Source organism: Leptonychotes weddellii, chromosome 4, assembly GCF_054177405.1.
Source record: "Leptonychotes weddellii isolate Sample4059 chromosome 4, ASM5417740v2, whole genome shotgun sequence".
Taxonomy (NCBI): domain Eukaryota; kingdom Metazoa; phylum Chordata; class Mammalia; order Carnivora; family Phocidae; genus Leptonychotes; species Leptonychotes weddellii.
The window spans coordinates 75,001,287-75,017,418 of record NC_138372.1 but is presented as its reverse complement, the minus strand read 5'-3'; the positions used below and the strand labels follow the sequence as shown (position 1 = coordinate 75,017,418).

The window sequence follows — 16,132 nt, the reverse complement described above, 5'->3', positions numbered from 1 at the left end:
ACTTATAATTTGTGACTCAATCCAATATTTCATCCACAAACTGTGGATGTGATGTGGATAAGACTGTAGATGTGATGCCACCTGGTCATAAACTCTGAGGATTTCTTTTTTTTTTTTTAAGATTTATCTATTTATTTTAGAGAGAGAAAGCAGGGGGGAGGGGCAGAGGGGGAGAAAGAGAGAGAGAGAGAGAATCTCAAGCAGACTCCCCACTGAGCACAGAGTCCAACGCAGGCCTTGATCCCATGACCCCAAATCATGACCTGAGCTGAAATCGAGAGTTGGACACCTAACTGACTGAGCCACCCAGGTGCCCCGTAAACCTGAGGATTTCTAACTGTGAATTTGAAAACAAAACAAAAGATATTACTGGAAAGAACCTTATAAATTATCTGGTCTGACCCCTTCATTTTACAGATGATAAAACTGAGACCCAGAGGAGTCACTAGCTCCCATAGGTCACAAAAAGAGCTGATACCAAGGCTAAGAACAGAACACCATCTTCCAACTCTCAAGTGCTATTTCCAATATTACCTCCCCTGGAAAGATGCCTCCCATGGGGGCATTGCTTCTTGAGAATGAAGTATATTAAATTCACATTTGGCTGCTAATCATTTTCTCAACAGCTCTATGATATTTCATTAACTGCTGCATGTAACACTCTAGCCTTTCACCTGTATTAACTTGAGCTCATTAAACTTGAGGCCAGTAATAAACAGGGACTGAACTAACACAGATATTTTGCATGGTATGTGTTCAGCATTTTTTTAAATGGTGTCTACCGTATGAAACGTTTTTCCCTTCATGGCTTATGGAATGAGTAAAAACAGGAAGCATAGATTTCAAGGAATGGGTTATATGTGTAGTATGCCTCTTTATATCAATCAAAAATTGATTGATAAAAATTGATAAAGAGGTCTGGCATCTGGCGTTCTGGGATCTGAATCCTGGCTCTGCCATTTATGAATGGCGAGAGTTGGAATAAGTTGCTTAGCCTTTCTGAAACTGTGTTCTCATCTGTAAAAGGGAACGAGGACGATACCCAGTTCACAGGGTTGCAGTAAAGAACGGATAATGTACTCGCGTGCTTTGCAGAGGTCCCGGTGTATAGCAATGCTCAGTTAATGTGCTGATTTTGATGAAGATGGTGCTGACAATGCAGTTCCTTCCCTCGTCGAACTTACAGTCACTTCCCACTACGGCTGTTGTTGAGGAGGCTGATGTTCCCCATGTCCTCTCCCCACGTCATCATTACTACAGAATACAAGCAAGGGTCCTCCAGAGTGCCAGGAAAGAAAAACTAATCCCAGCTTCCCCACCAACATGATTTCATGTTCATTTTGACTGAGAAGTAACTCTTTCGCAGCTTAGAGCCTCTGCGGCCATCAGTTAAACACAAGCTCTTGTGTGATTTTGATAGTGTTTGAGATTCTGACTGAGCAAGTGATGGTGAGAGAGGAGGGATCATTTGCAGCAAGATGAGCGGCAGAGAGGTAGAGAGAGAGGTCTGTCAGAGAAGGGTTCTGTGTCAGAAAGAATGAAAGCTGGATGGTTTCAGGCAGAAGTCACTGTGAGAGTAGGGGTGAAGCACCGGGCAGTGTGGGAGTGAAGATCAGTGGTGGACTGTTGGGGTCGGGGTGTGTAGCCAATATTTGTTCTCTGTTTTCCAGAGTACCATAGACTCTTAACACACACACACACACAAATCTTATAGGTCATCTATTTAACTTTTCTGCTTCTACCAAAATCCCATCTCCAACATTCTGGATCATTATCTTCTTTCTGCCACAAACAACCTCCCTCCCGCAACCTACCCCTCTTTCCACCATCGTAGGGATCTGGTCACATATTTTCAAATAGCTGGTGTTTCCCTACACCCTAAAGAACAAATATCCAAGCTGCTTTGCCCAGAACTCAGAGCCCTCCATAGATTCCCCAGCTTTATCTCCTGCTATACCCCAGTCACATACTATATTTTTGCTCTGTAAGAATGAGTTCATCCTGTGTTTTTTTTTTAATTTTTCATTCCTTAACTCATCCATTCCTTTATCTCTCTCATCTCTTTCCAGCACCACATACTATTTCTCCCTTTTATAATCTTTCACCACAGTTTAAATTCCTGCTTCACTAGGAAGTCTTCCTTAATCTTTTAGTTGGAAGTAAGTGCTCATTTGGATCAGGGTTACATCAAACTGTTTGTGCATTTCTTCCTCTACTTATCCTATTCTCCCTGAAAACTGCCTGTGGAACCCAGATGTCCGCTGAAATCACCCAGTCCCGCCCTTCTGGAAATTGCTACAAAATCCCTGGAGATTATGTTCCGTAGGTCACTTCCGGCTATAAATTCTCCCTCTCACTGAATTCTGCATCTCCCTCAATCTTACTTCTTGTTGGTTCCTATTCTTTGAGCTACATGCCAACCCAACCATGAAACTCAAGCCTATTTTGCTGATTTTCCTCCAAATTTCTCTCTAAGGCATATAAGTATGTAGGACACTTATTTAAGTGTTAAGGGTCAGAGAGGAGGATTTAGACGGTAGCAACACAAACAGCTTGAAATCGAATATGAGCTCTTCCTCTTTATTAAAGTCCTCCAGCCCTCATGCCACCAGGCTCTGCTCCCTTTCTGTCCCTTCCCTCTCCCTTCTCTTTTTGCTTTTTCTTTTTCCCTCTCCTCTCTCTTCTCCCCCTGTTTCAGAATTCTGCCTTCCTACTATGCGGTGGTTTGGCCATCTCATTGTTTTTGTTTTTCCCAAATCATGCCACAGGACTTCACCTCCCAAACTCCAAGCTAAAGGTACTATTTTTTTTATTTTGGGGTTTTTATTTTTAATGTGGGAATTTATTTTTTTATTATTTTTATTTATTTATTTTTATTTAAATTCAGTTAGCCACCTTAGTATATCGTTAGTTTCAGATGTAGTATTCAATAATTTATCAATTGCATATAGCACCCAGTGCTCATCACATCACGTGCCCTCCTTCATGCCCATCACCCAGTTACCCCATCCCCCCACCCACCACCCCTCCAGGAACCCCCAGATTGTTTCCTAGAGTTAAGAGTCTCTCATGGTTTGTCTCCTTCACTGATGATTTCCCATTCTGTTTTCCCTCCCTTCCCCTATGGTCCTCTGCACTGTTTCTTATATTCCGCATATGAGTGAAACCATGTCTTTCTCTAATTGACTTATTTTGCTCAGCACAATACCCTCCACTTCCATCCACATCGATGTAAATGGTAAGTATTCATCCTTTCTGATGGTTGAGTAATATTCTGTTGTATGAGTATACCACATCTTTATCCATTCATCTGTCGATGGACAGCTGGGCCCTTTCCACAGTTTGGCCTTTGTGGACATTGCTGCTATAAACACTGGGGTGCCGGTGCCCCTTCTTTTCACTACATCTGTGTCTTTGGGGTAGATACCCAGGAGTGCAATTACTGGGTCATAGGGTAGCTCTATTTTTAACTTACTGAGGAACCTCCATACTGTTTTCCAGAGTAGCCACACCAGTTTGCATTCCCACCAACAGTGTAGGAGGGTTCCCCTTTCTCCTCATCCTTACCAACATTTGTTGTTTCCTGTCTTGTTAATTTTAGCCATTCTGACTGGTGTGAGGTGGTACCTCATAAGTTTGTTTCTTTAGAGGAACCTGATAGGCATCATTTAAATAATATTTCAGTATAAAATAATAATTTTCAGGGTGCCTGGGTGGCTCAGTTGGTTAATCATCTGCCTTCGGCTCAGGTCATGATCCCAGGTCCTGGGATCGAGCCCTGTATCAGGCTCCCTGCTCAGCGGAGAGCCTGCTTCTCTCTCCCTCTGCTGCTCCCCTTGCTTGTGTGCTCACTCTCTCTCTTCTCTGTCAAATATATAAATAAAATCTTTAAAAAAATAATAAATTTCTCACTTAGTTTCAAAGAACATGAGTCAGTCTTCCTCCCAAGGCTATAAACTGCTTTTAAAAAGAACCACCCCCAGCACCTACATGATGCTTGGCCAAAAGCAGGTCTTCCCTCTGTCATCCTCTGTTAGCATTCCACTAATGTTAAATTTTCTTCTCTTGATTGACATTCTTCCTAGCATACCTGCTGATGTGGTCCCCTTCACAGAGGAAACTGCTCGCCCTCCTGTATCTTATTAAACAGAGAGCACCGGGTTAGCAGTCTGCTGGCTTCCAGCACCTCTTCCAAAGTGGGCCCCTTCTTCCTCTGGTGTTTCTTCTACTGGGAGGATTTTCTTCCCCTTTGCTGACCCTCACACCTCCATTTTCACCATTTGCCGACCTATCCTTCAGAACTTAGCTGAGATGTCACCTCTTCTAGGAAAGCTCTGACCCCTCATCCTGGGTTAGGTATACATTGTCATTGCATATCTAGCATTCTGTGTCACCTCTTCTGCAGACCTTGTCTCAAGGGACTGCAGTTGTGATTAACTATAGGTTCTTTAGGTCACAGATTGTCTTTTATAAGTACATCTCAAGTGTCTGGCACTTTGTAAATGTTTTTGAGTTTATGAATCACAGCTGTTGTGTAAGTACGGTATTTTTACTTCATATGATTTTAATGTTAAATGGACCTATTTGTGTAAGTTAATTTCTTTCCGAAAGTAATGTTTCAGGTTATCTGACATTTCAAAAAACCAGCTGGATTTTTAAAATACATTCAGGATATTCATTCATTCATTTGTTAAGTTTCCAGAACATCTTGTGTACCTATTGTGTGCGCTGGATCCAAAAGTAACTCTCTCGGACCTCAAGCGGGGACAACGGAGCATAGGCCAGTAGCGATAAGGCAGTGCGGCAGGTGCAGGAGTTAAAGTATGCCCACGGTGCTCTGGAGCACTGTGAGGAGCCCCTAACACTGTGGGGAGGGGAGCCAGTTAAGAAGATTACTTAGATGCCATGAAAACCAAGCTGAGACTACAACGCCAAATGGGCACGTACCAGATGGAAAAGACTGGCAGGGGCTTACCTAGCAGAGGGGATGTAGGAGCCAACATGGAAATACAGAGCATGGTACACAATGCAATATCAGCAGTTAAGGCTTATGGGAATAAATTGGCAGGCATGCACTTTACAAATAGTATTCCATTTATTGCTTATGTCAACATCGTGTGTTAGATACTGTCATTCTCATTTCATTGATAAGGAAAATTAGTAGCAGAACGGTTAAGTAATTGGCTCATAGTCACACAGCTAATGAGTGTAAAACTGTGATTTTAATGCAAATTTGACTTCTAAATCAGTACCCTAACCACTATGCAAATGTTGGCTTTCTACTTTCACTGAGAAGCATGAACTGTCATTGCTTTTTGACTGATTCAGACATCAGATAGTTTATCAAAAGTTGTGCTCTTCAATTTATCAGATTAAACTAATAGTTATATTTCATTAATTTCAGATATTTTGCATGTCCAACTCCAGTGTCCCCATTTACACCATCGGGCACCACGTAGTATATATGTAGATGGCCCTTTTCTCTTTGTCTTTTATTGTTTTCCACTGTCCGAATTTGATAATATCATGAAAAATTGCTTACTGTTATGTCAGAGATTAAGCATTACATGCCAATTACTCATGGGAAAAATCTGAGTTTCTGAATCCAAGCCATGCTAAAACGGATTTTGGAATAAAAATCAGGATCAAATGTAAGCAGTTGATTACCCTTATAATTGAAAGAAGGGAAGAAGAACAGTAACTGAATTTAGACAGAACAGAACCGAGATATCTCACCTCTGTTTCCGTGCTTACATCATGCTGAGCACACAGTGGTTGAAATTAAGGTATGCTAGAAACACATTCAGAGAACCCATGTTCCCAGCCATTGCACTCCAAATTGTATATTTTAAGTATCTAAAAAGTAGTCCATTGCCTTCCTGAGTCTTTTTTAAAGAGTAACTCTTTGAAGTTTTATTTTCTTCATTTTTTTCTCTCCAATTAATAGTCATTTGATTGATATCGAACAGTTTTCCAAGAAGTTTGGTTTATCATTCCTTTAGATAACTGCAATCACCAGAAATACTTAATATATAATTCAATCTGACAGTACCCTTAATGTATGGCAAGGGATACTTACAGAATTTATAACAATGATAAATGTACACATGTCATATGGAAATTATTTAACCTTTAATGTAGTACAGGACAGTTCCTGATCCAGAGCTAGGATTTGCTATTGTATTTGTTGAATAAATGGCAAAATAGAAATAGTGTAACTAAGTCATATATGGACATTTTTTTGTAAAAAAAAAAAGCAATTCTTAGATAGTTGTGAAACATATATCCCTTATATCTAACTTATTTCTTTGTTAATGTATACATTTACACATACACAATGCACACACAATTATATATATATTATACACCCACATGCACACACAATTATATATATATGTGTGTATATATATATATTTGGATTTCAGGTTTATATTGAGTGTGATATATATATATATTGTACTTAGTGTATATGTGTGTTTGTATATATATGTGTGTGGGTGTATGTATATGCATATTGCACTCAGTATAAACCTGAAATCCTTCTTTTAACTTATTACCGTTTGACTATCAAGTAATTACTTTTCTTGCTGTTATTGTTTCCAATCAGATAAGACAGTATGATTAGGAAGATAGAGTTGATCCATTACAGCACTATACACCATTGCTATTAGCCACCTTGCTGCCATTCTCATAAAAATTATGCAATTGAAACTGGAAGATACCAGTACCTGCTTCTATTAGAAACAAGAACCCTTTTCTACTTCATAATATGCTCAATTACCTTTAGATTGATCCATGAATAAATTATAATCCAAATAGACTGCTTTACCTTAAAGCTTTGCTGGCTTAAGATATCATTGTTGATTCATTATGTTGTCACTTTTCTATCGGCAATGTAATGCTTTTTATATCTGGATAGAGACAGTTTTAGTGTGAGATACTGTTATCTTTAAATGAGTAGGATTTAGCTTTTCTGGTGAGAACAAATTCATCAATGATGAATCCCTGGAGAAAGTATTGAAACAAAAATCATACCATTTCTGAGCTTTGTTCAGTTCATCAGTTACAAAGCAGCTTTTGATAGTCCTAAGGAACTTTTTTCTTTGTTTAAGGAATATAGCATGACGCTCAAAACCTCTCACTTTGAGTTACCGCAGGCTACAACTTTTTCTAAGAAAATAATGAATGAAGAGGAAAAGCTCCTGCTGCTGGCTCTGTCAGGCTCTGCTGCTTCTCCTCCTGCAATAGGAAATCAATTAACTATATGTTCAGGCAGAGATTTGAACTAAATGCTTTATTAATCATCACTGATTGCACACATACACACTGGCCAACTATGCATTCGTCTTCATTCTTTCTCCATTTTATTTTGCTTTTTGTTTGTTTCTTTCACTGGTTTTTTGGCAAGATCAGAACACAAACGTGTGCCCAAATGTAGTGTGTGTAAAGGTGGTTGTCTGGTGTAGGAGAGAATTGATCTTTGTATTTTCGGAAAACTTAACTTTTAAATATTCAGTACTCAGATATGGTAGAGGCATCTTAATACGTAACAAGGTAATTCTTTAAGAGATTTTATTTATTTTAGAGAGAGACAGAGCATGAGCATGAGCAGGGGGAGGAGCAGAGGGAGAGGGAGAGAGAATCTCAAGCAAACTCTGTCCTGAGTGCGGAGCCAGATTCATGGGGCTTGATCTCCTGACCCTGAGATCATGACCTGAGCCGAAATCAAGACTTGGTCACTTAACCAACTGAGCCCCCCAGGCTCCTCTGTAACAAAGTAATTTTTAAAAAAGCACTAAACTTTCTTATGCTAATTTGTGGAAAGCAAAATCTATGGCAGCCTTGATGTTTTGAAAGTTGGCCCTACAGCTGGCCTCTGGGACCTCCATATAGCAGGGAGAAACTACACACTAATGAACCTATTTGATTTGGGGATGAATGGTGGAAGGCTGAGGGGACAGTTACTGGTATCGTGTGTGGGTGTGCTTTCAATTTAAAGAAAAAGTTGGCAACAGTTTTCCTTCTTTTCCATTGATTCTTTTAACTAACACACAAAGAAAATCCTATAGGAATCTTTATGTTAAATTGAGAACTTCTCCTTAGGACTAATTAGAAAAGATTAGCACATTATAATCATAACCCTGTTAGCCATAGAAAGGCAATATAATTTAAATATGGCAAATGTGGTCAACTACTGCAAAAAAAAAAAATCAGAAAATATCAGGCTGGTAGATGTTTACTCAGGCTGTGTTCTGTTCAGCACCAAAGGATTTTCAAATATTATTATTATTGTTATTATTATTATTATTATTACCATCACTGGAATAATTTGAAAGTATCATAATTTAAACTTAACTACTTTATTTCTCTCCCTTTGGATAAAGAATATTCTAAATGGGGAAAAAAATCTCCTCTGGTTTATGTTTAAAGGAAGATAGGTCAAAAAGTTCCAGGAATGATTTCTTTTGAATAACATTTAGAGAACTCTTAGATGGAATTAGAGGGTGTTGAGTAGGTAAGATTCAGGGAATTGGGATGATGGTTCAGACTTTATTGAGCTTGCCACCATGAAGGATCTGCTAGAACCAGAGGTCACTTGTTTCAACATTTAACCATTTTTGATAATCTTCAAGAATTTAAGATTAGGATTTACGTGCCCTTGATATAGAAGCAAAGTGTGGAGAAAGTGATACTCTGACAAGAATTATGTCATGTGGACATGAGTTTACCACCTTATGAGGTGTTATCAGAACCCCGGGGGCATTTCCTTGGCATTACATATAATCCCTAACACCTCATCTGCCCCAGGAAAAAGTCATTTCATAAGAGGACATTTCAAACAAGCATTATCTTTTCTACATTAAAAGGGCTTACCTATCTGATAAATGTTGAGGATTTGTTTTATACTCATTGATTTGATACTTTCTAACAAGACAGCATCATGTATTTTATGGTAAAATAGATACAATATATTCTGTCCCTTCATCATATTATTTCATATTACTGAAATCATTATGTATTGTAATTTAGGAAAGCATTGAGGTATAGGGATGAAGTACATATAGTTTAATTATATATAAATAATTTGGCTTCCATTTGCTTGACTTGTTGACATAATTATAGTAAATTGAGAATGGAAGTAACAATCTTAGATTTCCACATAAATATGTTCTGCTAATATAAACTTTCAATGCCAGTTTGGCTGATTTGGAGCATGGGTGAAGTTTCGTTTACCTACCCTACTAATATCTCTAAAGGACTAGGGAACTCATTTTCCTGGGGCATTATGCAGCATGGCAGGTGGAGGCCAGTGTTTTGAAACAAGTGTGATTTTTCACCAAAGTATTTGCTAGGTCAGAGATCAGGATGACCTTGGAGTGCTGTGGTTTCCCAAGCTTCTATCAGCTAGATAAATGGGCTTTATTTTGTAGGAGAGAGAGAGAGAGAGACAGAGGGAGAGAGAGAGAGTGAGAGAGAGGAGAAAGGGTGTTTTTGCAGTCTTAGAAAAGAGACCTAGCAATTCCAGGTTATAGGCAGACACGGAACATTTGGAATTCAGTGGTGTCTATCACCGGCGTTATGTGTCAGTAAAAGTGAAGATCAAAGGTTCTAGAAGAGGGGAAAGACAAAAGTGAAGAGGAAATAATTGTGGGATAATGAATAGTATGAGGGCATATTCGTGTTAACTTGAAACCACTTAACATTTTTCCATGACACTCAGGTATCTTTCTAAATGAACTTTGTAAAGTACAGTTGAATAACCTTGAGATTTAAAGCTCCATGATGTGATTTTGAATACTGATGGAGTTTGTTTAAGCACTGTGATATTTCCTCTGCTTTTCATTTCTATTTTTGCCTCCTTCATGCAAAATAAAATTTATTTTCTGTACGGAGAAATCAATATTTTTACCATTTTGTTTTTCAGCTATTCCAGTAAATTGCAATCAACATTAGTTACAGTCTTTAAAGAGATGTAGTAAGAATTTGAACACAATAAAATAGAGATACAGATTAGAACTTTGGCAAAGTACCTTTGCTATTGACAAAAGCATTTGTCAAGGACTTTGGCTGTGTCTATATTGTGCTGAAAACCTGATGAAGAGGAAAAAAAGCATCAATAGGTTTTACCTTCTGTCTATACGAACCAAACAAATGGTCTAACTAATAGCTATTGTTTTAAGTGAATAGATTTGGTTTACCATTGTGAACTTTAGTCCATTTAGAAATGTATTTAATTAACATTTGTATATATAATACATATATACTTGGTAAAGGTATTGCACTCTTGAGTTCTTTTTCGTAATTGGTGGAATCTGATACTTAGAAGACAAGTGATTCTCAAATAAGTGAAAAAGACCTCGTTACAGTATATAAGAAACAATTTCAAAACACATTTGTTTGTTGATAATACTTAGGTATTAATATCCCCACATTTTTCTCTTCTGTGAGCTAACACGCTTTCTTATTTGTGCATTTTCCTTTTAGAAACTGCCAAGTTTTGGACCTTATCTTGAGCAGCGCAAGGAAATCATAGCAGAGAACAAGATTAGACAGAAAGAACAAAATACAGTTTTGCCACCACTTGAGAGAAAGCATTTTATCCCCAAAAAGCCTATACCTACCATCAAGGTAAAAATTAAGTTTTATATATATACTATTTTACTGTGTAAATATACAATATAGCTCAACATAGCTTATGTGTTTATTTACTGTTTAAGTATATCATTTATTTTGTTTAAAAATACAATGAAAGTTTAAAAAAATCTGTCAGCAGTGATAGGATAGCCTCTTTTATTTGCCTCTTTTATTTATTTTATACTTTTTAGAATACTGTCAAGTATATGTTTCATGGAAATTTCTGATGTATTAAATGGGCCAGGAAATATTAAGGTGAATTCTTTGTCTTCTCATAGTCATTTTGAAATTATCTTCATCTACAGTTAAATCCAAGAGATATATTAGTCATACAATACAACTAAATGATTAATATGCAACATAATATCAATTTGAACAAACTTTGCCTGGTTCAGTCTCTGGAAAGCCTGTATGAATTGGGGAGTCAAGAGACTATTTTCTGGGTAATAGCAAGAATTACCATGAAGATGGAACGGTGGGTGTGTTATATTTCTTGATTTTTTTTCTTGAATTTTTTATTTTGAGAGAGAGGCAGATTGACATACAGTTGTAAGAAATAATACAGAAAGGTCTTGTGTACCGTTCACTCAGTTTCCCCAATGTAAAATGTTGCAGATATCACAACCAGGATAATGACACAGATACAATCTAGTGATATTATTCAGATTTTCATTGTCCATATGTGTGCATACATGTGTGTTTACTTCTGTGCAATCCCACCACACATGTAGGTTCCTCTTTCCACTACCACAGTCGAGATCCAAGACTTCTATCACTACAAAGACCCCTCTGGTTGCCCTGTTGTAACTGCATCTACCTCCTTCCTGCCCCCCTTCCCCAAGATGGAATTGTCTTAATGAGAGAAAAGGGAGGTGTTATAGGAGTTATAGGACTCCATTCTCTCTGAAATCACCATCACTGAATGTGGTTTCAGTTACTGGAACTTATTCTTCCCTATTTAATGACAATCTACTCCTGCATTTCCATTTTCTGTTTGAAGCATCAGCTGAAAAGCTTGCTCTTAGGACCTCTCAGGGGAACTTCCCAGAAATTCATCTTTAGCTGTCAACTGGGAATTAGAACCTTAAAAATTCCCTCTACCTATGAGAGAAAAAAAGATGTGTCCTATGTCAAAAACAGTGGGGTTTACACTGGCTGTTCCAAAATTTAAGTGATTCAGAGTTCTGAAAGGAAATTGAGAAGTGGCTGAACACAAATTCTATCAGTACTTCAATGCCATAATTCCAAATAAAGTGAACACTTGGGACTTCTAACAGCATAATAGGCCCAAATACTCTCTTGAGCTGTTTCCTTTACATTATTTGTGGGCTACTAAAGGAATGTACTGGACACTGATGATAAAGAGAAGACCAGATCCTTCAGCTCTTCACAAGCCTCCACACTCCCCATGTTTGCCTATGATTATTATATGATTTAAGTGAGTATTGTCCCACTCTGTGTCTCTTCTAAAGTAACTTGAATTAAATGTAAGATCTCATCTTTTCCTTATGTATAAAAAAATCAAAAGAAAGATATTATTTGTATTTGAAAGAAAAGAAGTGCAAGGTGATTATAAAAGCATTGACCTTTTTTAGTCTTCTGTTCCTTCAGGGAATATATTGATAACCTAGAAGCAAGACAAAAACAGAACAAAGAAAAAACCTACTAGAGTTGAATTCAAGCTAGTCGATCATTAACTCAAATAAAATATCAAACTCAGCAGAATTAAACCTAAGAAATATGAAGTCAGGAAAGTAAACATTTTTTAAAGTATCAAGGAGGGATAAGTCTTATTAAAAATAGTGCAAGTTAGGGATGCCTGAGTGGCTCAGTCAGTTAAGCATCCAACTTTTGATTTTGGCTCAGATCATGATCTCATATTTGTGGGATCGAGCCCTGCATCAGGCTCTGCGTTCAGCAGGGAGTCTGCTTGTCCTTCTCCCTCTCTCTCAAATAAATAAATAAATAAATAAATTCTTTAAAAATACTGTAGGCTTACATTCCTCTCCTAAATCTCTTCATTTTAGGTTATCCAAATTAAAGTATCCCTGGTGTTACATTGCATGAGCCTCTAAACATTGTAGATAACATCTTCCCAGCATTAAAGACAGTAATAGTACTAATGTACTAAAGGACTGCTATCGTAGATTTTCCCATTGTCTAGTGAATTTTCCACTCCCTTGGCTTCTCCCCAGGGTGTCATACCCATTCTGTCTGTTGTCATTTCTAGGAAGATGGTGTGCCCTGTCAAAAAACATAATGGTAGCTGATAATTGTGGGTTGAATTTTTTGTTTGATTGTTTGTTTATTTGTTTTGCTAGGGATAGCATTTTCCTTAGTTCTAAATGCAACTATCTCTTTGGAAAATGAGGAATTACATTTGTTAAAACAATGACTGCTCACTTTATCTTGCTTTCTATAAGGCTTTCTATAGAGTCAGGGGAGCATATGCTTTAGAGAAAGAAGGAAGATGCAGAGATCTGTTCCTGTCCCCAGAGAAATCCCCAGTTTCAGATGACTCCTGATTTCTAGAGCCATGACGTTGTGTGTGTGTGTGCATGTATGATTGTATTTTTAATTAGACCAGTTCTCCTCTAATAAATCCACATTTACTCCCATCCTGGTACGATTTCCCAGAGTAGGAGAGGAAGTTCATCTCCTCGAAGCACCCAGGGAAATATGTGGCAACCAACAGCTCTAATGTGCCTCTGCTGTTCCAAGCGCTATACATGTTATATCTCATCTACTCTTCACAGTACCTGGGATAGGTACTATCTTTATATTCATTTTCCAGATGAGAAAACTGAGGAACAATGAAAATTAAACAATTTGGTCAAGTCACATAGTAATCAGTGATAGAATGGGGGATGGGAATGAAATTGAGAATTGCTGGCTTATGAGATTCAAAAGACTGACTCATAATAGGAACTACAAAAGTTTGGATCCATCCTAGAAAATGTATGGAATATACCTAGAGATAGGCCATGAAAGATGAAGACATCAACATGGAATAATGAGAACATTTAGTAAGGGAATTTTAACACATGGGTTTTGTCACAGTCGTACTACTCATTACTTGATTTGGAGCAAATATCAAACAAGAAAACTGTAAAATGAGACTACTGGGCAAAGTTAAATTCTTCTCTCCAACATTCTATAGTTTCATTTGTTTGGGTTTTTTTTTTTTTTGTAATGTTAAAAGTGCAAAGATTAATATGAAAATTGCACATAATCTTGTGTAACCACTATGAAAATTTAGATTTATAAAATTCTAGCCCTTTTTTATATCTAAATATAATGTATTAAAATAAACACAGAATAGTCTTACATTTGCTACATAAAAACTTCACAATAATTTATATATCACTTTTACATAGAAATAATGGTTTCATAGTATTTTATAATATGAACTTATTATTAACTTTTTAAAAAGTAACTTATTAGAGCCCAGAGGCCACTGTGCTGCTCCTGGAGAGAAGGCAGGCAAGCAGTGCAGAGGCAGACAGTGTGGAAACAGTGGTCTGAAAAACACTTGGGACACCTGCAGTAAACAAACAGCAGGTGTAAACAGTAAACAGCAAACAGAACCACCTGCAGTAAACAGCACAGGTCCGACCCTGGCTGCTAACCTACTCGCACCAGGTCCCATACCCCTGTGCTCTGGCAGTACTGCCCATCTTGGTCAAGTCCCAGCATGGCGGCCCCTTCCCCAGAAGACCAGCAGAAATTCCTATCCATACCACGTCTCCCGACCAGAGAGTTTTGCAGGGCTTCAGTTCTAATGGAAGTAGTATCAGGTCTCATTTAACAAGCAGACCAGAGCACACCTAGTTATAACTCCCCAACTCTGGCCAAGGGCCAAACACTGCCCACTGCAGACAAGGGAAGCCTCTGCAGATGACTGGCCTAAGGGACAGAGCAGCCAAAACACAGCCGCAGAGTGCACACAGCACACACCAGAGACACCGCCTGAAGCGCCAGGCCCTGGATACCATATGACCTCTTCTTCATAAAGCCATTACTCTCAGGAGCAGAAACATAATGGGCTTTTCCAACACAGAGATGAAGGCAGAGACTTGGACAAAAATGCCAAGATGGAGGGATCCATCCTAAATGAAACAACTTGATAAGGTAATGGCCAGAGACCTAATTGAAACAGACATAATATGCCTGATGGAGAATTTAAAGCAATAATCACAAAGATACTTGCTGGGCTTGAGAAAATAATGAAGGACTTCAGGGACTCCCTTACTGCAGAGGTAAAAGAGTTAAAAAAACAATCAAATGAAAAATGCAGTAACTGAGATTCAGAACAGACTGGATGCAATGAACACAAAGATGGAAGAAGCAGAGGAATGAATAGGTGATATAGAAGATAAAATAATGAAGCTGAACAGAGGAGAGAATGAAGAATTGTGGAACACAAGAATAAATTTAGGGAACTCAGTGACTCCATCAAATGTAATAACATTTGTATTATAGAAGTCCCAGAAAAAGAAGAGAGATAAAAGGGGGCAGAAAATTTATTTGAGGAAATAATGCCTGAAAAGTTCCCTAATCAGGGAGAGGAAACAGACATCTAGATCCAGGAGGCACAGAGAACTCCCATCAACTACAAAAGCAGGCCAACACCAAGACATATTGTAATTAAATTTGCAAAACATAGCAATAAAGAAAAAAATCTTAAAAGAAGGAAGACAGAAGAGAAGAAGTTCCTAACTTACAAGGGAAGACACAGTTAACAGCAGATCTCTCCACAGAAACTTGGTAGGCCAGAAGAAAGTGCCATGATATATTCAACGTGCTGAATGGGAAAAATCTGCAGCTATGAATACTCTATCTAGTGAGGCTATTATTTACAATAGAAGGAGAGATAAAAAGTTTCCTAGACAAATAATAACTAAAGGAGTTCATGACCACTAAACCAGCCCTGCGAGAAATATTAAAGGTGACTCTTGGAGTGCAAAGGAGAGACCAAAAGTGACAAAGACAAGAAAGGAACAGACAAAATTTCCAGAACCAATGACAAAACAAGTAATAAAATGGCACTAAATACTTATCTATCATTAGTTACTGTAAATGAACTAAATACTCTAATCAAAAGACACAGGTTGTCAGGACAGATTAAAAACAAACAAACAAACAAGACCCATCTAAATGCTGCCTACAAGAGACTCATTTTAGACCTAAAGACACCTGCAGACTGAAAGTGAGGGATGGAGAAATATTTATCATGTAAATGTCATGTCAAAAGAAAGAGTAGCCATACTTACATCAAACTAGATTTTAAGCCAAAGATTGTAACAAGAGATGAAGAAGGGCACTATATCATAATAAAAGGGTCTATCCAACAAGAAGATCCAACAGTTGTAAATATGTATGCCCCCAACATGGAAGCACCCAAATATATAAAACAATTATTTACAAACATAAAGAAGCTTATTGATAATAATAATAGTAGTAGGGGACTTTAACGCCCCACTTATAGCAATTGACA

The 16,132-nt window shown here is 37.8% G+C and overlaps 1 protein-coding gene across 1 annotated transcript in view; it reads left to right on the top strand.

Annotated features, from left to right (window-relative positions):
- Positions 1-16,132, top strand: part of DPYD (dihydropyrimidine dehydrogenase) — a 741,385-nt gene that overhangs the window by 708,979 nt on the left and 16,274 nt on the right. The window contains exon 19 of the mRNA XM_081817099.1: positions 10,486-10,629. Coding sequence (XP_081673225.1) covers positions 10,486-10,629 — 144 coding nt within the window. The remainder of the gene's footprint in view (positions 1-10,485; positions 10,630-16,132) is intronic.